The sequence below is a fragment of the Pectinophora gossypiella genome, chromosome 20 (genome assembly GCF_024362695.1).
Source record: "Pectinophora gossypiella chromosome 20, ilPecGoss1.1, whole genome shotgun sequence".
NCBI lineage: Eukaryota > Metazoa > Arthropoda > Insecta > Lepidoptera > Gelechiidae > Pectinophora > Pectinophora gossypiella.
In genome coordinates, this window is record NC_065423.1 from 8,703,207 (window position 1) to 8,729,087 (window position 25,881).

Genomic DNA, 25,881 nt, shown 5'->3' on the forward strand with positions numbered 1-25,881 from the left:
CTTACTTTTATTATTATTATTTTATGATTTTGGTTTGTTTTTCTTCTTTTTTTTGTTAATGATTTTTGATCTTGATTTTATTTTTGTTATGTTTTTTTTTCTGTGTATTGATTTCCGTGTGGTTTCTGTCCTGTGTTGAATGTAATGTACCTGTCTGTCTGTGTCTGTGGTGTTCGGATGTAATAAATGTTTCTTTCTTTCTTTCTTTCTTTAATTATACTGGCATTTCTGGAATATTCGATTTTTGGCGTGACTTATTGTAGATTTGCCTCAAATGGTAGGTCTTTACTTGGCCGAAAGTGAACTCGAGAAATTTTAACAATATAGATTTTCCGAGAATTCGGAAGTGAACGTTACGTATTAGGGAAAATACTGTTATCGATACCGTAACATGACACAAATAACATTTATTTCAATTTACTTTGCAGTTTAAAAACTATCTCTATCTTTTTCTAGTTCTTACTGTATGTAAAAGATTTTGTCGCTCCAGAATTGGCTTGCACAGCCATGAAGAAAGTGCATGACTCTCTGAAAATTATAGTCATGTATGAGGCCTATGATTGCAACGAACAAACTGTCTGTTCTGCCAATGTCTAACGTCTGCGCTGCCGTTAACGCCTTACTTTCTGGACGTATCATAACTGAAGAAGATCACGGGAGTTAAATAGGCCACATCGAAGCAATTCATCTAAAAAAGCAATAAAAGGAAGTGCGCAATGCAAACAAAAGTCAAATAGCAATATTGCTATTTTAGATGAATAATTGCTTTGATGTGGCCTCTTTAACCCCCCTGGTCAAGTTTATTTAGATAAGATATTAGGTGTAGGAAATAGATGGAAAACTTGTTGTGCGTGCAATAGATATGAGTAACCATCCAGTGTGATTGATAACTACACTATTAGGTAGGTACCTATCAAACAAGCATTCTTGTTTGAGGTGCGGTTTCCTGAAGTCATACTACAGTTGTAGGTGTGCAATATGAAGATAACATAGCATCTCGCCTGTATCCTTGAAGGAGTAGGCAGAGGTGTATAGTATACGCACCCACTCTTCGCCAGCTATGTTTAAGTCCCATGTAATAGGGGGTAAACCTATTGCCATTGACCGGACATAAATAATGAAAACCACGCAATATCAATGATTCCAACATAAATTCAAACTCATAAAGTTTGCCTGGCCTGAGCGAAGTGAGCGAGCAGACGGTGGAACAAAATGGCGGCCGCCATATTCGCCCACACACCTACACAAAATGGCGTCTATATTCGCATCTCGTTCTAAAGCCTTCTCTGTCTATCTAGTACAACCCGCTCAGTCAGCAAAAACTATATTGAGAAAACTTTTTTGCTGTTTAATTTTACTTTGCCTTGGCTTCTATTGCTCTAAACAGGTGGTGCGGTTAAGGCTAGTAACCCTGTGTTTAAAATATTTAAATAAAATGTAGAAGTAGAATAAGAAAAAGAAAAAAAAAAAAGAAAGAATAAGAAGAAAAAGAATTAGAATAAGTTTATCCTGTAAATGTTTTGTGAATTTGTGTGCAATAAAGTGTTTTTATTATTATTTATTTATTATTAAGTAATTTTTTTAAGAATCTTACTTTTAAAGCGTACTGGTGGCTACAACGGCCATTTTGAATCCCCGGGGCTTCCCGAGTGAATCGCGCGGCGGGATTCCAACATGTCAGGCACGCCTTTTCAGCCGGCCTCAACAAAGGCATATTCGTATGAAGGTTTTCCAATACACACGGTATTAATTTCTATTGAATTTTGCAGATATTGGAGTGCATAGAGGGGATGCAAAGAAGCCTATAAATGCTTTGGTGCATACATTACGAGCTGAATAGATAAAATGAATGCTTTTGCCTGATTTTTATTACAAGGTGAATATCAGACCCTATCTAAACATTAATAGAACACATTCAGATTCAATAGCAAAGCTAACAAGAGCAGATACATCCTTATTATATTTTTAACCTATGGTCCTCTACAATGCGTAAATACAAAGTAGCAACAAAATTAATATATTTCTTTTCTTCTTCAATTTATTATTTTTCGGTGCACTTTTGTCTTGTGTTGTGTGTAAAGTAAACCATGTACTCTTATTTCTTTCAAAATTACATTCAAAAGAATTAAAAAGTGTTGTTCGATTTCAATTTAAAAGAAATTGAGTCTTTTACAAGAAAAAAGCGAAACCTCGGTGAGGCGTGGGTACTTAGATCGTCTTGCGATGGATGTACCTCTGACTACTTTAATCGAGATATCATCATCATCAGCCCATTAACATCAGGGCCTTAAACCACCACGCGGGCCCAGTGCGGATTGGTGGTTATTAACGACTGCTAATGCAGCCGGGACCAACGGCTTAACGTGCCTTCCGAAGCACTGAGGAGCTCGAGATGAAAACTTTGTGGTCACCCATACTATGACCGGCCTTTGCGAAAGTTGCTTAACTTCAACGATCGCAGACCGAGCGCGTTTACCGCTGCGCCACCGAGCTCCTCATCGAGATGTAGATGAATATTATTCTTTTATGTCTGTTATTCGAGCCCTACATCCCAACAGGGGATAAAAGGATTAGAAGAAGATGTATATTAGTAACTCTGCAAGTGTGACAGGTACATTTAGTCGGAATATGATTAAGCAGAGCATATTAGAATGAGCCTTTGCTATAATAACTTCTTTAGTTTTAAGTTTAAATGTGATAATATTCATCAAAATTCATGTTACTATTCAATTTATTATCTTATAAGAAATGTAGTATGCGTACAAAGGGCCTTTATGTCTTCGACACTATTACAAGTGATATTGTTTCAGATAAAACAAAAGATAAACCAAAGAATCGGTTTACAATGAATAAGAGAAATGGGTTAATGAAATGAAATGACGAATTAATGGGAAACTAAATAATTGAATAAATAATGAGTTCGTATTTTTGATGGAATTACCTTTTTTATTATTATTTTTTTTTTGGATATTTTTATCATTTGGTAATTTTTGTTGTGTACAGGAAAATTGCCTTAAAAAATAAACAAAGACATAAGGATAAATCATATCCATAATTGTTTGATTCTTATTTTTAATACAACCTACTAAGCAATTTTGTTGTGCACATGTAAGTTCACAACTATACCCCAATGAGAGTAGACAGTATGTCCATCGCAAGATGAAATAAGTACCCACACCTTAATAAGTACACACAACTTTCTTTTAGACCAACATGATAGGAGGTGGTGGTGGTAGTGTTTCAAACACAGGGAATATTTCATTACTTAAAGTTTAAACTAAAGGAAGTGAATGGAATGACTGGGTGTGGTAAAAACTAAGACCTTGAACTACAGAAATTTACTTCAAACTAAAAATTTTAGTGGCAAATGACTATGTTAATGTCTTTAAATGAGGTGCATATAAATAAAAAAAAAAATACCTAGTTTCAATGTAGATAAAAATAAACTAAAACTTAACACAGGGGAAAACTTACTTACAAATAATAAATCAATAAAATATAAAATGGATAAAACACTCACCACGCTGGCTTCATATCCATCGGGGTTCAACGAGGGCATCAGGTATATCTCGGTGTTGTTGACGAGATGCGACACTCTGTCGTCCTTGCCGTAGTTGTGCAGCAGGTACTGAGCTAGGTAGATAAGCAGCTGACGCCCCACCGCCTCGTCTCCGTGCATATTCGCCACATACTTGAAGGCCGGACGTCCCGGGTGCGCCGTGTGAGGGTTCTCCGTTATGTGCAGCACCGCTAACTGCCGTCCCTGCACCGAATCCCCAATCGAAAACCCATCAACCAAATCCGGGTACGTCTCTTGTAAATCATTGAAAATCTTCAGCATATCTTCATAGCTCGTATACTTCGGTTCCACGACGAAGCCACGGTCTTCATCTTCATCAGCAGATCGCGACCAGCACTCGTGAATTAAGACGGAAATTAGCAAAATAAATGCGCAGCGGTAAGGAAACATTTTACCGCTGTTACCGCGACCTGTTTCAGCGCGTTCGGATATTTTCCCGCCGACGAAACAGCTCTAAACAGTCTTGTAATCAGTATCGCGAATTATCAACGTAAACATTGTACGGGAACTCAGGAAAATAATGCAATTAAATTGATAAGAAACGAAAAACGTCGATGAATCAGACCACGACAGCTGTTCAGAAATGAAAGGTTTTGGGTTGCCATATGTTTATATTTCTTTAACCTATTTATTTTTTTGTCTAATGATTTATAATGTAAAACAGTGCGGGATTATGAAGTTATAACTTTATAACCATGTGTAATATTGTAAAATAAATGCATGCATAAACTATCCCTAATGGGGTGGGTAGTGCCCCTAGTAATCAAATACCATGCCACTGTTGATACGAAGTCATTAGATGGATATGATAACATAACCCTTATGACGACAAGGAAACAACTTAGCCTATCGCCCCGTAAAAATAATTTATGTTAAACTGAAATCGATGTCTCCACCATAAATGTGGGTCCAAGTTATAAGAAATAAAAAGATTATTATTATTATTATAACTACCTAGCTAAAATAGAGCAAAATAAAATGACTGTAGCTATAAAATAAATGAGTTATAAATAAAAAAATAATAATTGGGGCCTTTTACGTAAACTACGACTAAATTAATATCAAATTCACCCTTGTTGTCGGGTATCGCGTGAATTATGGCTACACATAGTTAGCAAGTATCTGTCACAATGACGTTAACTGTGTTCGGATACAAGCAGATATCCGGAAAGTTCTTTTTTTTTAGAGTGTAGCCCGTGACCCGGCTAGCTTCCTGGAAATAGCTAAAATCAATACTGCATATCAGTGCAGGCGCGGTCTGAACCTAGGTATCCCGCTTCCTCTGATTTACATGCGTACGCATGTACTGGGGGAGGGGAAGTATTTCCAGAAAAGCCTTTACTCAACCCACCGGTGTTCTGGGAGGCTGCTCCCACCTGTACCACCCCATGCTTTTACACAAGTACTTGTCTATAATCTTCTTATGATACGCTTCTGCGAAATAAGTAGGTACTTACATTGATTTTTCCGTTAATTAGCTTATTTATTGAAGACTTAGCTCTGCCCACTTTACTCTAATAGGGATTGCGGGGGAAATTATATAGTTTTACTGAAAGAAAAAAATCCTTGAGATACCTAAAAAGTGCCTAATTTAGATTGTTTTATTCAAAGAATCTGTTTGCTAGCGAATCGCCCTGTCGCTATCGAGATTTGAACGTAGGGAGAGTTATAATCTCTTTATTCGGGATGGGATGCCCCACATAGAGCAATACGGATCTCCGGAATCGATAGGATGTTTTTTATAACTATAGCGATCGCACGAGGCAGAATCGATGAGGCAATAGCGGGCGCCAGCATGCGTACGCGCTTTATAGCATGCTATAGCGTGCACTAGACTGGACAGATTTATATTTTTTTGATTTAACACTTTTCGTGCCTCCCGTGGCACGGAGAAGTAACTTTAAAAAGAAAACGATTATAAAAAATAAAATGGCATTTAATCAAACTTCTTTTCAATAACCATAATTATGTATATCACAACATAATATTGTGCTTGTTTACATTATAATACAGGAACTTAGGCTAGTTACCACTTACAAACGACAGAAGTACTAATTTCATACATAACAATAAGATTGCGTATCACGATTAATTACAAGTTAGGTAGGTAAATAAATTACCTACAACCAATGTTTTATAAATGTAGTTTTCGAGCTGTCAAGCGGAAAATAAAATAATGTTTGTATCTGCCGGAATCGGCATTAGTTTATCTACAAATAAATATTTATATTGTGAAATAATATATATTATGTTGAAATAAATCTAGTAACTAATTAAATACTATGAACACACACTATAGACAAGGCTAGCGGCAAACACTGCCGAATTTACTTCTTAAAATTAATTCCAATTTTATAGTTCAATTAAATATTCGTTGGAAAACACTTGAAAAATTAAATGAGTGTTTTGAAGATGGTATAATTTTGCCGTTGAAATATTTTTCAACTACATTTCCAGATATGAAATTACAAAGGAAGTTATACCTATACTATTTACGAAGATTACCAAAATGTCAAAAGGTGTAGTGACCCGAAAATATCCTTAATTTATACTAGAGATGAAACGGGTAATATCCGGTAACTATCCGATATCCGGTCTGACTTTACTATCCGGCCAGATACCGGATAGTAAGGTAATATCCGGCCGGATCCTATATTTTATATCCATTCCATATCCGCAAAAACATTTTCAGGCAGGAAAAATCCATTTTATCTCATTATTCAGGTTTCTAATTAGATACATGACCTAAGATGAAGACTGTCTCAGTGAAGACTAAGACGAAAGAAATATGTCAAAACTGGAATATTTTGAGACAGAGGAAAGCACCTTTAACAAACTATTTAGGAACGAAGAAAAGATCAATGCCAGTCGGAAAAAAAATACCGCCCGTATCTATTTTATTTGCGGTCTCGCTCAGACCTACAATCGTCGCTGATGATGCGAACTGACGTATCTGAATTTTTTGCCGAAACTGATTTGGCCTTTTGCAATTGTCAATCAGACACAAATAATTTTAGCAAAAAAAAAAATCAAATACGTCAGTTAGCAAAGTCAGCCACGCAATGTTCGGCTACGTATCCGGCCGCCTGAAAACTGGCCATCCGGCCGGCTAAAAAACTATCCGTTTCATCTCTAATTCACACTAACAAAAAATAAACATCTTTAAAAATAAAAGCAAAATTAAACAACGGGAATACATTATCGTTTTCACTGTATCACAGATGCAAACTAAACATCTAATCTAAAAGTATATAACATCAGCACACATGGTTATGTATGGCTCTAAAGTTATGTGGAATAAAGATATCGAGTTTATTTATTGAAAATAATACATAGGCTTCCATGAATAAAACGTTTTTTTACTAGACGTAGAGACTACCGCCATCTAGTGACATAAATGGGAAGCATTGAAGAACAAGTAAAACATAAATTGGAAACAGTAAACAACTCTTCTTCAATGTATTATAACGCCATCTAGTGATGCAAACAAAAACAATAGTAAGCAAGACCATCTATCGGGTATCTAACTGTAATTGTATACACGCCAGGTCAGCGAGTGTCCTATCAATTAGACTACTAACAAATTTAGCATATTTGTTTTTAATTACACGCCTTTGAGACGTTTCAAAATCTAACGAACTTACGTTTACAATGCGGATAAAAACTGCCTATTTCCCCCATCAGATGTCGCTACTGTCAAGTGTTCTTAAATTTTGTCAGTTCCCCATACTATTTGAGTAAACAAGTGAAACAAACATTGTTTTGGTTATATTTTTACACTATAACCCTTTGCGCAGCGTTTAACTGCAAAATCATAATGTTGTATTTATTCCCTAAAGATCCGAACGAAGAAAACTTAGATAAACTTATTTTCAATCAAAAACTACCTTTTTCAAACTAGCTTCATTTTCGTAACTCATCTTTCAGACGGGGTACATTCCATATTACTTCACATTGTGTAGCAATTTATCACGAATTTTTTGGCTGCACAGTATGGGGAACTGTCTAAATTTAGGACACTCAACAGTGCTGCCGCCTACATTCGTGCTTCTAGTTTTGATCCTCATTTCAATAGATTGATTAGAATTTTAAATTTAGAATTTTATATTTGCCTTGGGGCATTTAGTTTAGTTACACATCTAAATAAGTATGTCAAAACTTATACGCTACTTCTCTAAGAACCAACAATTTTATTTAAAGAATGCTATACTGGTATAATACTGTTGTCCTGTAGTATCTTAAAGTATATTTTTAGTGTAAATGCTTCCAAAGGTAATAGAATTACAAAATATTTCATACAAAATAGTGTAACGTAGAACAAGGCACACAGTAGTTTAACAGACAAGAGTATAGGAATATTAATTTAACGTTAACAAACACACTAAACTAGCGGTTATGATGTCCGTTTTGACTTCATAAAGTACAGCAATTCACTCCGTCATAAAGGAATAAATTATTACGAAAATTGATGAGCAGGACAAACGAAAAAACGGCCATCACTTACTGTCTGTTTTAACGTCATAAGGTCTAGGTTTCCAGACACAATAGGGTTCGGATTTTAAAATGAACATTGGGCTTTACGATTGCAATTTTCAATGATTGATAATAATCGTATAAAAACACATAATAACGGGTTCTTACCGCGTTCAAAGCAGGGATATGAGACTCCCGATTTTCGACTCGCGGTAAGAACACTTTATTATGTGTTTTAATTATGATAATAACCGCGAAAACTTAAAACAATAATCGGATTATCATTCATAATGAACAACTGATTGAAGTGAAATTAATTATACATCCTTTTCTTACATATAATAAGTCTAGCTAGATTTTATTATTACTTCGAAAGGTAAGTTAACTTTTTCCATATGGCAACTTTTTATACCTTTCGTCAGCTACATAGGGACGGCACAAATAAAAAAAATATGAATTAAATAATACAATGATAATGGAGCTAGCAAATTCAATGTTCTAACATGTGTAAATTTAGTTCAGAATGCGTTTAAAGAGAGCTAAGCCTATTTTAATACTAAACCTGTCTTTCTTAGCTTTTATTAGGCAACATATAAAATTTATTTGAACGCCTTTATGAGCGTTTTGAAATTCATTTAACAAAATATTTGTGCTATTCTTAGTTATAGATGGACCAACTAATGTACTAACAATATACAAATACTTACTTCGAAATCATTACGCTAGTAATAGCCAAATCGGCTAGATGGCGCTATACAAAAGTCTGAGTAAACTTTGAACTAAAGACAAAAGTGACATCTAGCGACACGATTTAGCGATAACTCTAACTACCCAGCACTAATGTTCTTTGGGTTCTATAATCCGTTACATTTTTTAAAATTAGTCGAAATGTTCAAATAATAAGTTACTGAGAATGTCAAAGAGAAACCCATAATCTCTGCTAACCCGTGCTGGAAATATGGGAGAATTTTTACAATAGCTGGTCCATTGCATGAACTAAATATTTGACCTTTACATGTGTATTTATACAAAATATTGTTATGTACAATAAAAAAGTAAACCTTAAGAAATATTTTCCATTTATATTATCATACAGAGTAGTGTACAGACATAAATAATAGCATACTAACAGACAGGAAGGCACATATTACGTAAAAAAGTGAATTTACAGTCTCTTTTCTTACACTTTATTTGCCTATTTCATCGTCTGTGCCCTGTTTATCAAAACTTACAAGCCCTGTATCACAAGTGATTTTCTTGTAAAAATTGTCTTTATTACAAGTTACATGTCAGTAAATTACATGTTACTAGTGCCAATATTTATGTAACAAGTATATTTTACAATCCCTCTACTTTTTTTTATAAACGTAATATGTTGACTTGTAACTTGTAGCTTGTGAACGTGTAGACTTGTAAGTTTTGATAAACACGGCACTGGCCTTTACAATTTAATAAAGAATGTGGGATCTTATCGGATTAAAGCAAAAAGAAAAAGGTATGTTTTAAATAGAATTTATATTTTTATCAGGAAATATGCGTCATCTTATGAATGATGTGCATGTATGTAAAAGAAATATTTCAGTCATTGACTCCCGCATTTGCGCTGAATAAGATGTTGATATTTTATGAACGAACTCAAGAAAAGACTTCACGTCGTGCTCGGAGTTCGAGTGGTATAAAGATAGGACAAGTTCCACAGTTTTAGTACTCTTTTTCATTTAAAAACCGATAGACGCGAAATAATTGGTCAAATGCTTTTGAAGGGAAAATGATTAATATTTACTCAATAACTTAATTGGCATTTCACATAATACCAGGATCGTGGCTCACGCCGCGACTTGTACTGAGTGAGGCCCTTTTATCTCAGAACGTCCACCACCACCTTATGATCATTCCAATGAACATCCTCTATGCTTTTTTGTAATTGTTCTGTGAAAATAAATATAATTTTATAATAAACAATTTCTATTCTATTCTATACTGTAAAGATCTGCGAATAGACTCCGAACCCAGGTCAGCCGGAGCAGGCAACCGATCCAGGTGAGCTTTCACAGACGAGGTGGACCTTAAGTACGATTGTGGAGCAGCTCCAAAGACCATGTCCCACCTAATAACCTATCCACTTTACCCTAAAACTTGCGGGAGGACCTGATGAGCGCTTCCGTGCCTGCTGTTGCCATGGCAACATATTCGGCTGACAAAATGTAGCTTATATTATAAATTGTCGTCGACTCGAAAGAAGATATGAGGTTAGGATTCATTTACGGGGGTATCTTACCTATTTTCCCTTTTTGCTTTAACCCTATCACTTTTTCTACATTCTTGAAGACTCACAAGTGATGAATGTTCCAAGCTTACACCTTCTGCGGTGGGAAGCGATCAGTCCAGAACACGTTGGCGAGTATGCCAGCCAACATTAGGGAGAAGTATAGCACCACCGCCGCCCACCACAGTCTCTTCTCCCATTTACGTTTCTCCAGGTTGCGGAGAACTCCTATGCCTACTAGTAGACCTGGAAATAATGAGAAAATAATATTAGGATTCTTTTTGTTGGATAGGAATTGTGAGAACAATGAATTTTTCAGAAAAAAAATCTATTGACCTTGCCAATATTCGTATCAGGATTATTATTGGTCTGTGATATGACATAGAATATGCGATGCTGTATTTTTCTTAGGTCACTACGGATCAAATTTTGGTTGGTAGCATGACAGACACTGAGTAGTGAGCTGCGCGTGATTCAATGAATCAGTAGAATACGCTAGTTTCCAACTAGTCAAATCAGTTACTTTTTACTAAATGTCAAAACACGAAATTACTATGGAAATAGACATAGACAAACGTGATAAAATGTCGGACTTATTGTTACGTATTTCTTGATTTCAATTTTTAAATAAGTTAAAAAGAAAAAAGAAAATGTTTTTCGTTAGTTTTAGATCTGTCTTTTTTAAGTAATCAGAATTTCATCATTTGTTTTGAACCTAGTACACGACCGAATTGAGTTACCTATATGCGACAAAAACAATCACAGTACAGTCATGAGTAATACCATGTACGCACTTTAAAACCCTGTCGCACTATCATATTTGACATTTAATGAGACTTACGGTTTAAATTGTCAAAAAATTTTATGTGACATGGTATCAAAGTGTTTACATATTAGTACTCTTGTCCGTACACGAGGATCTCGTGGAGCGCGACTCGAGCCTGTGTCTGTCATATTACCATCATTGGCGGTGGGCTGGTGTGAAAAAGGGTCTGCACGTTGTACTGTATTAACCAATCGATGAATCACCAGGCTAAGTGCACTTACCAGCGACGGCGCCAGCCAGATGGGCCACGTAGCCGATGTTCTGCTGCAGGTTGCGGAAATAGCGGTCGTACACCGCCGTGCCCACGTCCACTGCGCCTAACAGCACGAACACTAGGAGCTGGATGATCGCGAACTCCATCTCCTTCCAGTTCTGCAATTAGACGTGGATTGTGACAGACGCTTTGGAAGAATATCAGGACACGACAAGGAGTCAGAGGGGTTGTCGTATCCGACAACGGCGACCTCAGTCTCTTCTCTCGTGCTCTCGAATGTGACTGGCAAAGCCAAACGTTGTTTGAAACACCCGGTCACATTGGAGGCAGAATAGCTGTCCATCCGAGTTGAAAGTGTAGTTATATATGGGTTTGGGACGATCCTTGCTTGTTTGGCGTTTTTTGTCGAGCTCAGAAGATTTTGCTCGAAGTTGGCTAATCCTGTTTTGACACAGTGACGCTAGTTCGGAGTAGAAGACGAACTTCGGGAGTCTACAGTCATTCATACGGTGGACGTGACCGTAAATGAATGAATATATAAGAGGTTTAAGGCCCGATCTCCCTATCCATCCACAGGGAAGGCCCGTGCCCCAGCAGTGGGGATGTTAATGGGCTGATGATGATGATAGCTACAAAGGTGTACTCACCATGATAATAGTGGCTATATGCGCCGCGATAAGAGCATAGACCCCTCCGGAGGCGCCGGCGAGGTACACGGTGGGGTCTGTGAGACTGGTCGCCAGGGACCCGGCGGCGACCCCGGCGAGGTATACTAGAGAGACCCTCCACCATTTGTGGACCATCTCCAGGGGAACCCCGAGGAATAGCTGGACTAGAAGATTGACTAGGAGGTGCACCACCCTGGAATGTGATGGTAGATATTGTAATAACGCCGACTTCTCGTCATAGCGGGAGTTCAAGAAACTTGTGAAAGTTCGACAAATCTGGAAAGAGCTTCACCAAAAAGAGCCCAGGAAGGTTAACAAGGCCTCAAAAAAGTAATATTGCTATTTGACAATTGTTTGCATTGCGCACTTACTTTTATATGCGCAAATGTCAAATCGCAATATTGCTTTTATAGATGAATTGCTTCGATTTGGCCTTTTTAATCCCCCAGTTCTAAATTAATGAATTGTTAAAAACAAAAATCTGGATGATTTGTTTTCGTCCGTTTATATGTCTACAATCGTTATTCTACATTTGCCAGCTTAGGTATATGTATAGAGAAGTGTTATGTAGTTATAATCTCTCAATCAAACTGGCATACACAATCAATCACTTCATGTTCCACATCAGCTTTTGTACTTGATCTCTTTTATATACGTTATTTAAATACTGTTTAAGTGAACACTGTTTTAAGCAGCTGTACGGATGTGTCGTATGCAAGGTAAAACTTAACATAAGCTTATGACTATACCCCAATTGGGGTAGTCAGAGGTACATCCATCGCAAGATGAACTATTCATTATCTACACATACATTCTCTCTAACACACACACATACGGTTAGTGGAAGCTGTGATAACAATGGCAGCTTCCGACACCAAGAGGGCATAGAATCTCGTAGGTATATGTAATATATATAAATATATAATATACAGGGTGGCCCAGAAGATCAGGTTCAAAATGAAAAATTAGATAGAGGGGCTCATTAGCTACCAGAAACACCCCCATGTATGTTCAGCAATTATTTACGGTTTAGGAGATATGACCCATTTTGTACCTTTTTCTAGATTTTCTACCTTACTTCAGAAATAATCATTTTGTCGCTATCCCTTTCTTAATAATTATTTTATTTTACTTCACAACTATGCCTAAGGCTGTGTACCGCTCAATCAAAGATAAATCAAAGTCAAATCAAGTATAAAAAAAAAGTTATCGGAAGTCAAAGTAAGAATTCGACCAAAATTGTTACAGTTGTTAAAACTTCGCCGAAGAATAATAAACACATGAGATTGTCATGGACCCTGAAAGTATTTCTAAAAACTGCTCCATTTAATAGCCTTTTAGAAACATCCAAAAAAAGTACCCTTAATAAGGACATAAAACTAAGTAATTAGCCCTCAAAGATTGCAAGACAGACAGATTTGAAGGAAAATTTGACATTCTCATACAATGTAGCTGCTTCTTTCTAACGTTGTTAAAGGTGCTCAAAGACAGATTTTATTTTAGTATCCAATAGTATGAATCACCAACAGTGTTTGGGGATAACTTTTTCCTTGAAATCTATGTACCTTCAATAAAATACGAATACCAAAAGTGACTGCAAGTTTTGCCTTCGGAATGTTGCTATGTCTACCCTGTTAGCGATTATAAGCGTGATTTGTATTTACTTTTAACTGAAAATGTGTCTTTGACCACCTTTAACAACGTTAGAAAGAAGCAGCTACATTGTATGAGAATGTCAAATTTTCCTTCAAATCTGTCTGTTTTGCAATATTTGAGGTCAAATTACTTAGTTTTTTGCCCGTATTGAGGGTACTTTTTTTGGATGTTTCTAAAAGCTTATTAAATGGAGCAGTTTTTAGAAATACTTTCAGGGTCCATGACAATCTCATGTGTTTATTATTCTTCGGCGAAGTTTTAACAACTGTAACAATTTTGGTCGAATTCTCACTTTGACTTCCGATAACTTTTTTTTTATACTTGATTTGACTTTGATTTATTTTTGATTGAGCGGTCACAGCCTTAGGCATAGTTGTGAAGTAAAATAAAATAATTATTAAGTAAGGGATAGCGACAAAATGATTATTTCTGAAGTAAGGTAGAAAATCTAGAAAAAGGTACAAAATGGGTCATATCTCCTAAACCGTAAATAATTGCTGAACATACATGGGGGTGTTTCTGGTAGCTAATGAGCCCCTCTATCTAATTTTTCATTTTGAACCTGAACTTCTGGGCCACCCTGTATATAAATATATAATATATGTACACGACACGTGTTGTCTTAAAACTAATATAATTAATAACAATGGAAATAAATAATAAATTTAAAGAAAAATGTTGAAATAAAACACATTACTGTTTAAAAATAGTAAGTAAAACAATTTATAAAACATGATATAATGAAGCTATGGCATGCCAGGACAAACCCAAGACGGTTTATTGGTATGTTTGCATTATTCCATGATGTACATTTTTTTGGTAAAAAAAAAGAAACTAAGTACCCACAACTCACAGAACTTTCTGCTAGATCATCGTGATAGATGGCGAAAAGGATTTGGTTCAAAAATAATACAAACAAAAGACGAACTTACCCAACATGTACAAGCATGTACGTAATGAACCGCCAGGCTTCATTTCGTTTGTAAGGGTTGTAGATGAGCAGCTGCGCGATGGGACCGTTGGCAGAGGTCTTGCCCTTGGCCGCGTCGTAGCAGAAGAAGATGATCTCCACCAGGGAAATGAGGATCATGCAGATGGCAGGAGGCCAGCAGCTGTACTCCTCCTCATAGGTGCCGTCTGTGTACGTAAAGTACGATCTGTGTGTGGACGCTGTTGTACGTAACACAATTGGGTGGGAAGTGGGAAGGAAGGATCGTGGGATGCGGTTTTGGGTGACGTATTTGCGCGGTTTTTCGGGGGAATTTGAAAATATTTTAGTTAAAAGTTTTTGATGTGATCGCGTTTGGGTTTTAAAGGTTTAATTTGGTTTAAAAGTTATTTAAAATGATAATGACAGTTATGTGGATACCATTTTTATTTGCCAATTTAGGATAACATTTAATCAAATTATTTGTCAAAAATAAAGGCGTTCCACGTTTCATAGTCAAATTCAATTCATAAGTCATTCGTCATCCAGGCAGTAAGAAAGAACATTGCGTACGGACGCAACAGTATTATGTTGTTATAATCGACAATCATTGCCCAACGGACGCCATTTTTGCCGCGATATAAATAGCACACAATGGTGGACAATGGTGGAATAGCAGAAATAGATCACGCGGTAACCGAGTGACGAGCAGGACGCATTAACCGATTAAGACACGAGTCGTGATGAAAAGGACGATTACTCAAACAGGATAATGGGTTATGCGAATTATGCACGGTTTTAGTAGTTGACCCAAAAAGGTATGTGTTTTTTTCGCGGTCGTGTTTAAAACAAACGATATATTCACAAATACAGACATGTATTATTATAGATATATATTATATAGTGTTCACAAATAAATAAATTGATTTGATTTTTGAAGAGTCGTTTAGTAATTCAGAAAAGCGGTTTTTTTAACGATCACAAAAAGTCAATTTAAAAATAAAATTCGCGACGCGAGTATTTTGATTTAAAATTTTTGAGCAGAGGTAAACATTGGACAAACAAAAACAATAGGAAAAAGGGGACAAAAAGAGAAAAACAATTCGTTAGTAAAATTCATGCAATAATGTTAAATAAGTTAGGACAATGAATGATGTAGCTTTAGTTAAAGTTAGTAGAAGTTAATAATACATATTAAGGTAAGTACTAGCTTAAGTTAACTATAAATTAAATTAATAAAAAAAAAACTTTATAACATGCTTCTATAGTAATAAAGACTAAACTATTGAGTTTCTACTTCTAATAATTAATTTTGATATGAATTTTAATTGACAGGAGGTACAATGCTAGGGCCAATAAAAAGTAACATTACACAAACAAGTATTTTCTACTTTATACTACTATACTTTCTTAATATATTTTTTTTACCTCACTTTAGCCTTACTATAAAGTTCCAAGCAATTATTAAAAAAAGGTTTACTATCATTTAAATCTAAGAGGTCCTTACACTAAACATTAAACATGAAATTAACCTCAACCTTTGACTCGGCACAAATAAACGAAAATAACGAAGTAGTTAAACTACGACCCTGAAGTCATATCCTTCACCCAAAGCCCAAAACAATATTTACAAAAACTATCAACTTGTATTAAGATGCATATCGTACAGAAGATCACGCCTATTTCCCGTTGGGGTAGGCAGAGACAATGGAATCCCACTCACTATAATCCTGACACACCATCATCACGATTCGCCGATGCAGATCGTGGTGTTTTGAAAATGTCATTTTTCATTCTAATTCATTTATATAATCTACTCATTATGGAGGTAGTGACCCCGATTCCTGCACTGCCTAATTTAATTGTAAGTTATATCCGTAATTTTCTTATTCGTAGAAAAAGAAAGGGATGGGTAATCGACAGGCATACAATTTATGGAATACATGTCAATTTTAAGCAGAAATCTAAAACAACCGTCTAAAAATTTTACAATAACCCGACAGAGTTAAGTAGACAGCACCTCAAACGGATTACATACCAGCGAGATGCCTATTTTATTCGCCCGGGTTATTCATTTGTTTCAAAACAATCACGTGATTGTCAACAAGTTTTACTTCGTGTTATTGTAAAATTTTTAGACGGTTGTTTTAGATTTCTGCTTAAAATTGACGTGTATTCCATAAATTTTATGCCTGTCGATTACCCGTCCCTTTCTTTTTCAACGGATAAGAAAATGACAGGTATAACTTAAAATAAAATTAGATGACGCGGCTTCAGCAGGAATTACCACCAGTGTGTATTTTTATATTAATTTAAGAATTTCCCCAACGCATAATAAAAGTTACCGTACTTTTTATCTATGTCAAGTTATACTAAACATCGACAAATTAAACAATCTAGTGCGCTCAGGCCCTACTTAAATTACCAAGCTATCTAAACTGGGCTTCACAAATCATATACAATAACACTTGCACAACGTATCCAAGGACAAACTTGACAGTATGACTCTATGACTGCAACCAAGTGAGCGACAGTGCATTCCAAAATAACTTGCGCTGGAATTTGAGACTTGTAGTTCTATTTCAATGTGCACATACGATCATGCCTATTTCCCATTGCGGTAGGCAGAGAGCACGGAATTCCACTCACCACGATCCTGGCACACCACTTTCGCTTCATCCACTCTCATAAAATATTTCAAGCGTCGCGCCGGTTTTTAACACTCTTAACCCTTTCAACATTAATATTTCAATGTGAAACAGCCTATAATAATGCAGGTGTTTAAGGATCTATAAAATGCACCATTGCAAACCAATGTCTAAAAAAATATTCATTTTTCGCTTCCGATTTAATATCCTGGGGGTTAAAACGGCCACATCGAAACAATTCATCTAAAAAAGCATTAGTTTGCTTACTAGACATTTGTTTGCTTACTTTTGCATGCGCCAATGTCAAATTGCAAAATTGCTTTTTTAATTATACTTTGATGTGGCCTTTTTAATCCCCCTGGTGATTAAGACTTTTAGGCTTAGGCTAAGTTACGTTTCATTTGAGGATACGTATTTTGGAGTGCAGCAGGAAAACCGGTGAAAGCGATTATAGATAACGAAATGAGCAATATTATTTAGACAATTTATACAACAAAACATACCGAAATATTTGATGGCCACCCTTATGTACCGCAATAACACATTTGGTTTACTATCACAGTCACCGTCACTACCTTTTAAAACCTCATAATCATTTATTTTTGTCTTTTTACACGTCCTGAACCACATTTTAACTTTGAGCACCGGACAAAGACTACTCAAAACTAAATAGCAAACACTTCTAGGTCATTATAAACACATTTTTTCACTCAAACTGGGAAGTTAATTACAATACTCGTAAAGGTAATTTAGATTACGTCACATCATTACGCACAAAAATGCGCGGGAAACTGTGATGCTGTTTAAATAGAAAAATAATTAAAAATAGAATCATCGACTTTTTCGCGCCCAAAATTTTAAAACAAGAACAGTGTTTTAATGTTTTTATTTTTTAAAGTTGTCCTTAGGCACTGGTATTGGTCATGAGTCCACTGATCGGCAGCTGGGATCCAATCGGTCGCGTGTTGTTGATTACAATCACAATGAACGACTGAGAAAATCCCTTGAGCTGTCACTGACCATACGCGTGCGTCGATACAGGGACAGAATAAGAGTATAAGAGTTTATAAAGGCGTGAGAATTTCCACTAATTTTGCATTTTCCTCATAATATTAAGAACTGGTTTTTATATTTGTCTATGAACGTCACAAACCTTTTTTGTCTACATAGCAAAACATCTTAAATGGGACGGATATAGCTTTCTTTACTTATTGTTTAAAAGCTTCGTGAATGTAGATACATGAGACTTCGGCTCAAATATTTTGTTCATATCCGTAAAGAGAAGTCTGTTCTATTTTCCACAGGTGTTTTTCCACAATGCCTACAACCGCCTCTGGTGGTATAATTCGTATATATTCCATTGGTTTTGTGACATCACAGAGGCGTCTGGTGCGGTCTACTGCCCACAAGGATTATGTGAGATGTCACCAAGAATTAAGAATCATTTTAGAGTAAGCATCTTTCACGAAAGAATAAGAATATTACAGTACGTAAACCGCCATCTACAAAAAAAAGCTTTAACTTAAGTTAACCCTAAAGGCGATCTTAACAAGACAACCCCTGCTTTGGTTGAAGAAATATAAATATGCCTATTACAGATAATAGCGTAATAGGCATTTTCATATTTTTGTGCTTCCTTAAATATATTTTTTATGTTTTCCCTATGGCATCAAGCCGTCCGCCTATTCGTCAACCTGTTAACAAGTTAAATGAGCAACAAATTGGCCGATGATCTTTGACATAGCCTATATTGCATATAATTTTATTTAAAAAGTTGCTTATTTCTTTTTTATTGTATTTTCAACAATTTCGCCCGCTTTATTATCCAAACGTGCATCCGAATGTTGTTCTTTTTTAATCGCATGAATAGGTAGTATGCTTGACGATCGATTAAAAAAAAAGTTTTAAAAAGCTGTTAAGCTAAGATTTAAGGCAAATACTCTACTATCATTATTTTTTTAATTATATTTATTTTTAATACCTACACGATGTTTCATTCGAAGATGGCGCCATTTTTGAAATACGTCTAACCTCCGTCTAACACATTAAGGTATCTGTTTTTGAATTAACTAGGTATATCTTCCGATACTACAAAGAGAGGCTTACAACATGTAAGTAAATACCTAATTAGAATAGCAAGTATCAACTACATTTTTCTGTATACTTATCTAATAAAATAATTATTAAAACGTTACTTCTATTCTAGATTTTATATCTCTACATATTGGTACTCCAGTACACACGACCTAATTTTATTTTAAGTTATATCCGTCATTTTCTTATCTGGCGAAAAGCAAAGGAACGGATGATCGACAGCTATTCATTTTAAAATGAATGAATGAATAACCCGGGCGAATATATAAGCATCTCGCTAATATGCAATCCGTTTGTGAGTTGTCAATTTAATTTTCCCGGGTTATTGGCCAATGTAAAATTGTGACAGGGTTGTTTTTTCTGCATAAAATTGACGCGTGTTTTATAATTATTATGCCTGTCGATCATCCGTCCCTTTCCTTTTCGGCGGATAAGTAAATGACAGGTATAACTTAAAATAAAATTAGATGGTGTTTACAGGAATCAGCAAGTGTCTAACGTTATCCATTCTAACCTACACTCTCATATTACAAAGAAAAATATATTTATTTGTGAGCAGCTATTGTATTCTAAATACGAAATACAAAAAAAATATTAATGAAATTATTCTTTTTACGCAATTCCGACTTTACCCACGTCGTGGCTCGGTTCCTCGGGAAACAAAACGGCCGGTAGTTTGGGTGCCCCTTGCTACCCTGTTTCTACCTAGTCGGTATACTAGATACGACTCGCAATTTGCATTGCGCGAATTCTTGTGTCCTGAATAAAAAAAAATTTAATAAATAAAAAATAGTAAGGGTCTTTAAATCATAAAATGAGATTTCAAAATTAGAACAAAAATATAAGCTTGAGGTCTGCATTTACTTTTTATAATAATTTATGTTTATTTATTATTTTCTTAGATGTAGGTATTATAAAAGAAATGTATCTAGTTCAAATAAGTTTTACTAGATGGCGCCATAATCGAATTACTTGAAGCCACAGACTAAAAAATATGGAAGTTTTTAACGTTAGATATTAGGATTTTCTGTTAGAAGCAAGTTTCACCTTAGACGTTATTCTAGCGGTATGTCCTAGTTTGCCCTCGTCTGGTGACGCTTCTTACCTCTAAATACTATTCTTTTTAGCATAAAAATAAAAAAAGACCTCTATTATTTGTATACTATTGAAACATTATCACTATCATAATACAACGTTCGCAGTTTGCAGATGGCCTGACGAATATAATTCTTAGAAATCATGATAAAAAAAAATGTTATGTTATATCAACTACTAACAAGGACATATGGATATGCCCAAGGTTCCCAGATAAACGTGAGGGATAACATGGATAAGATACGGCACGATACATATAACCAATTTGTGGTTTTACCTTATCCTTATATTTATATGGCAATAAAAAAGACATTTGCATTTATTATTTCTTAAAACTGATAGGCGTGATGGATATCAACAATAAACTTGAAGCCTAAAAGAAAAAAAATATATTTGCATCAGTTTTTTTATTAAATAAAATTATGAGCCTATAAAATCGTGATGGGTACGAGTCACAAATCCCCAAAAGCTACTGCTGAACCGATTCAGATAAAATTTGGTATGGAGGTGGTTTGACATCTAGGGAAGTATATAGGACAGTTGTTATCCCGGAAATCATCCCCTTAGGCACATCTCCTAAGGGGACGGAAAAAAGTGTCGCTATAACCGAACCTTCTAATAAGAGAGTAATTGGGGGCGGAAAGCAAGTAGAGATATAGTAAGGAATAACCTAATATGATGTCAGGTTCTCCGAAATAAGGAACAGGAGGACAATAAGAAAGTTAGGAATATAGATCCCTAAATTTAGTTGCTTTGTACGATATGCTGCAAAAATCCAATCAGTTTCATGCAAAGTAATGAATTAACTGGTCGCACTTATGACCTCCTGGTTACATGTCGTTTCTGTAATAGACCAAAACACCTACAAAAACATAAATTTTATAATTACGACAATTAATGGTATATAATTTCACCACTGTTTACAAATAATTCGAAGGGCTCAGTGACTGAACTTTTGCTCTTTGATTGTATATCGTTTCCATTAGACAAGTCAGTCTACATTTCAAGCAGACAGTCCAACAATGCTTTAAAAAATCTACCTAATCGATTTTATATACATATTTAAGTTGTCTATCAACAGTAATCTTGTATTTACAAAACGGATAACTCTATCCATCAAATATTCACAAATATATAAGTTGTGCAATCTGATAAAGCGATGAGATAAGCACACCTATAGTGTATAGTGATAATAACATTGTTATCAATATAGGATATGCATTGTTTGAACGTGAGAGTACTAAGGGTGTGATGCAATAGGCTGCTTGACAGTATTCGGATAAGTATTTAAAAAATTACAAAAGTGGAAGAAACACATTTTTCTACAATTATTTTAAATTTGATTTAAAAAAAATGAAAGGAAAACATGAAACAGTAGGACTACGGCCCTGTGCTGGGAGGTTTTCTGGCCACGTCTTTCCCTCAGCGTTACAGATTCCGATGTGGTAGTAGTTTTACAGCTAGTTACATAATATGTAATTCAATTTTTTGACGTTCAAAAAGCGCTAACTTTGTAAAAAATATTTTTGAATTTTGAATTTCGCGCGAAAACGATTGGTCACGTGACATTTTGCCCAGTGACGTAATGACGTTACATCTCAACAAACAAAGAAACTGTCGAACAGTATAATGTGAAACCAACAGATGGTTTTTGTTTATTTTATGAAATGTGACGTCACAAGAAGCTCAATCATGGCCGTCCGTGTTTCGGGTTTGGTACGGATAAAAAATCGCATTCTTGTTAAAATATTTAAAAATGTTTTACATAAAATAAATATTGGATAATTATCGTTAAATGATAAACTATCATATCCGACATATTTCTTATTTTATTGTTACAACTGTCAAGCAGCCAATTGTTGGTTATTCCCCACTGGGCATTCCATGCCTGTTGTCTTAATTTTTTGTACCGGGTGAGAGTAAATGCCATTTGCGACAAATCTACAATCGCAAAGAAGAGCATTATTCTTTGAATAATAGCTGCCGCTTGTGCTTCCCACACATTTCATTTGAATACGCTTTTTTGACATAAAATCAAAACAACTGAAAGCAATAAAATACCTAACCTAAAAATTAATATAAAAAGGTAATAAAAACAGAAAATGTGAGTAAAAAACACATTTTCCTGAATTAAATACTCAAAAAGATATGAGGGCAAATGGATATGAAGAAGAAAATAGTACATAAAAAATAATAATGTCTGACATCACGACGCACAACTGCACAAGTCACGTTCTGTGATAAAAAGCATTGGGTAATTGAGTCTCATATTGTGAAGTAAATGTACAGGATAATAATATATCATTCTTTGCTTTGGCCTTAATTGAGATCAGTATTAATAGGAAGTTATATTATACGTACACAGAAAAAAATATTCAAACTACATGGAAAGACGAATCTTTAGGCCACGATCTAGGCTTCGGAAGGCACGTTAAGCCGCCGGTCCCGGTTGCTACTTATTGATGTAACTAGTCGCTACATGGGCCAGGGGGCTTTGGCGGTTCAATAATAAACCTGACACCAGAGTTGATGAAGTTGTTAATCTACCTCACAACTCACAACGATAGAAGAAGACCACGATAACACGTCAAATTCCAAAAGTTATAACACGAAGAAGAAGCGATTCTAAACAACATCACCAGAGGCGGATCAAGGCAAAGCAACTTTTAGTTCTAATCTAATTTAGCCTACAAGATTTTAGAGCAAATACACACGTATTTGCTCTTTTATGGTTTCAATGGGCAAAATCTCTTTTGAGTTCTGGAAAAAATAATAAAATCCGTGGAAAATGCGGAAAGAGTACACAAACTCTTCGAAAAAAACTTAACGCGAAATGACTTACTTGACTATAACCTACTTATTCTGACTCTAATAAAAATGCTTTTAACTTTCTCTTATGCTCGTATTGTATCTAACACGATTAACACTAATAAATCGCACACAGAGTAACTAATACAGTTAGTATACTACTCGTAAGATGTACCAATCCGCACTGGGCCCGCGTGATGGTTTAAGGCCCGATCTCCCTATCCATCCATAGGGAAGGCCCGTGCCCCAGCAGTGGGGACGTTAATGGGCTGGTGATGATGACTAAGATGTGACAGGAGTTTTCAAACTTTTAATATAACGTAACATCCGCCAAATATTTTATTTTAAACGAAATGATTACAAATCAAGGACTGTGTAAACTGTAATTGATTATGTAATGCAAAAAAAATTGCTGATCTCTGGTGACTTTTTTACGGAACCTTAAGGTTTCGTGGGACACACTTTAGAAATCGCTGTACTAACAAGCATATGAGCGCCCTAGGTGGGTTAATAAGGGCAGTGTTACGGTAAATGGCTACTTAGGGAATAAGTGGTCAAGCGCAAAGAAAGTTTCGATTAGCGTGTTTTAACCGTATATTAGGACACCAGGGTTGATGAGGTTGGTAATTCACCTGACAACCCACACGATAGAAGAAGACAGAAGAATATTAGGACACTTACCACATAGTTCCTATTACATGATATGTGGCGCTGACCATATTGGTACTCACTTCGTATGAAAAAAAAAAAAAAACAAATCGGTCCAAGCGTCACCGAGTCGGTAATCGGGGAACATACAAGAAAAGGATCCCGACAAATTGAAAACCTCCTCCTTCTTTGAAGTCGGTTAATAATACTTAGTAGATTCCTTATATTTAAGACCCTTACCCTATCTAGTAAGATAAGTAGTATATTTATAGAGACAAATGATTTATTACACATTCATTTTTATTTTTTTGGCTACCATTTCACTTTTGTTTTGTACTTCCTGTGTTTGCAATAAAGTATTGGTTAAGTTATACTAAATTCCTGAAAAATATAAAAAACACATAAAAAGCACATTTAACATAAAAACGGATCACAGTGTGGTCAAAGTTCACTGTTATGGACAAGCGACATGAAGGCCAAATGAAAGAGTCCCAACGACACAAAAAAATAAATTTAAAAAATAAAATACCGGCTTCAGTAGTAGAGACCGAGCGAAAACCTGGCCACCGTCCTATCAAACAAAATTAGTTGTTGTGGTAAACGAAACAAAATACAAAATGCTGTGTTAATTTCACATGCTCAAAGCATGCATTCACTCGAAGAATGTTTTTAAATTATTTTTTTTTAATTAGAGTAAAATATAGCAAAGTTTATAAAATAGATACAAACTATCTTTAGTGATATTTCATAATATAACATTAACTCACGAATATATTCCAATTGGTGTAGTCAGAGGTATATCCATCGCAAGGTGAACTAAGTACCCACACCTCACCGACTCTGTTAGACCAATGTGATAGGAGGTGAGCCGTATCATCATCTATAATGATTTTAACTAACAAAACAGTATAAAATATACGAGAAGGCGTCTATAAGTGTAAACATTATTTTTTTTTATTGTATTATGTAATGTATATAGAATATGGAAGTAGGTAGTTAATAACATTCTTCGAGTGAATAGTCAAGTCTACAATAAATAATAACAGCTATATTACAGCGATTGCAGGTATGTATACAGGGTGTTAGTGACATCATAACGAAAAAAAAAAATGGAACGTCTATTTGATTGTACTAAAAATGATGGTGGGTGTTTTTCTTGTCGCAAATTGATGTTATACATTGATAAATTTTATTAATTAGTAATTTTTATTTATTTATTTTAAATGTGGGTTCTATGCAGCTTAAAACACAATATGGGACTGAAAAAAAAACTAAATTTTTTATGAATTTTGCGACAGGAAATTCCACTTGATATCAACTCAGAATCATGGTCTGAATCATCCCTCTCAGTATTCGTTACGATGTCACTAACACCCTGTATATATAACTATATACTATAGGTATTACCTTACTCAACACCTAGGTAGGTAGGTAAGTGTTGAGTAACGAGGAAAACACGTTGCTAGAGCATTCTGTACACTATATATATAATGATTTACTATTTATTATCGAATTATTATCATGCTTCTATGTTGCAACATAACAAAAAAACTAGTTCTGATATTTTAATAAAAGTTTTATCAGTAGCGAAAGTGATTTTCTTCCGTCATCATCGCCCCAGCTTCACCCCGTTTCTTTCACGGGATCCAATTACCTAACCTGAAGATTTGATAGGTCCGATTTTTTGTCTGGCAACTGCCTGTCTGACCTTCGAACCAGAAGGGAAAACCAGCCCAATTACAGGTTAGGTCACGTACTTTCGACAGCATAAATCTCGGGTATGTTAGTTGCCTCACGATGATTTCCTTCACCGCTGAGCATATGAGAATAATTTATCAATTTGAATTCACGTTTGGTTCTTAGATATAATAATTGGAATAATCGAGCCAGTATTCGAACCCGTGACATATTGCGAATAAAGATATTCACTTTCGCTACTGACTGACCATATCTATATCAAAACTTCTGTTAAATAAT

The 25,881-nt window shown here is 35.3% G+C and overlaps 2 protein-coding genes across 6 annotated transcripts in view; both read right to left on the bottom strand.

The window, feature by feature from the left end:
• The window catches only part of LOC126376194 (carboxypeptidase D), a 70,493-nt gene extending 66,331 nt beyond the window's left edge, over positions 1 to 4,162 (bottom strand). For both annotated transcript variants that reach the window (XM_050023433.1, XM_050023432.1), the window contains exon 1: positions 3,521 to 4,162. In XM_050023433.1, the coding sequence (XP_049879390.1) occupies positions 3,521 to 3,970 (450 nt within the window). In that variant the 5' untranslated portion in view covers positions 3,971 to 4,162. The remainder of the gene's footprint in view (positions 1 to 3,520) is intronic.
• A 1,333-nt stretch (positions 4,163 to 5,495) lies between these two features.
• The window catches only part of LOC126376268 (rhomboid-related protein 2), a 30,215-nt gene continuing 9,829 nt past the window's right edge, over positions 5,496 to 25,881 (bottom strand). The window contains exons 3-7 of one of the 4 annotated variants that reach the window (XM_050023572.1): positions 24,434 to 24,475; positions 14,616 to 14,820; positions 12,007 to 12,220; positions 11,367 to 11,517; positions 5,496 to 10,565 (exon numbers count right to left, since the gene is read on the bottom strand). In XM_050023572.1, the coding sequence (XP_049879529.1) occupies positions 10,408 to 10,565; positions 11,367 to 11,517; positions 12,007 to 12,220; positions 14,616 to 14,820; positions 24,434 to 24,475 (770 nt within the window). In that variant the 3' untranslated portion in view covers positions 5,496 to 10,407. Of the gene's footprint in view, positions 10,566 to 11,366; positions 11,518 to 12,006; positions 12,221 to 14,615; positions 14,854 to 24,433; positions 24,476 to 25,881 lie in introns of all 4 variants that reach the window. The other 3 variants (XM_050023571.1, XM_050023574.1, XM_050023573.1) reach the window with 3 other exon arrangements.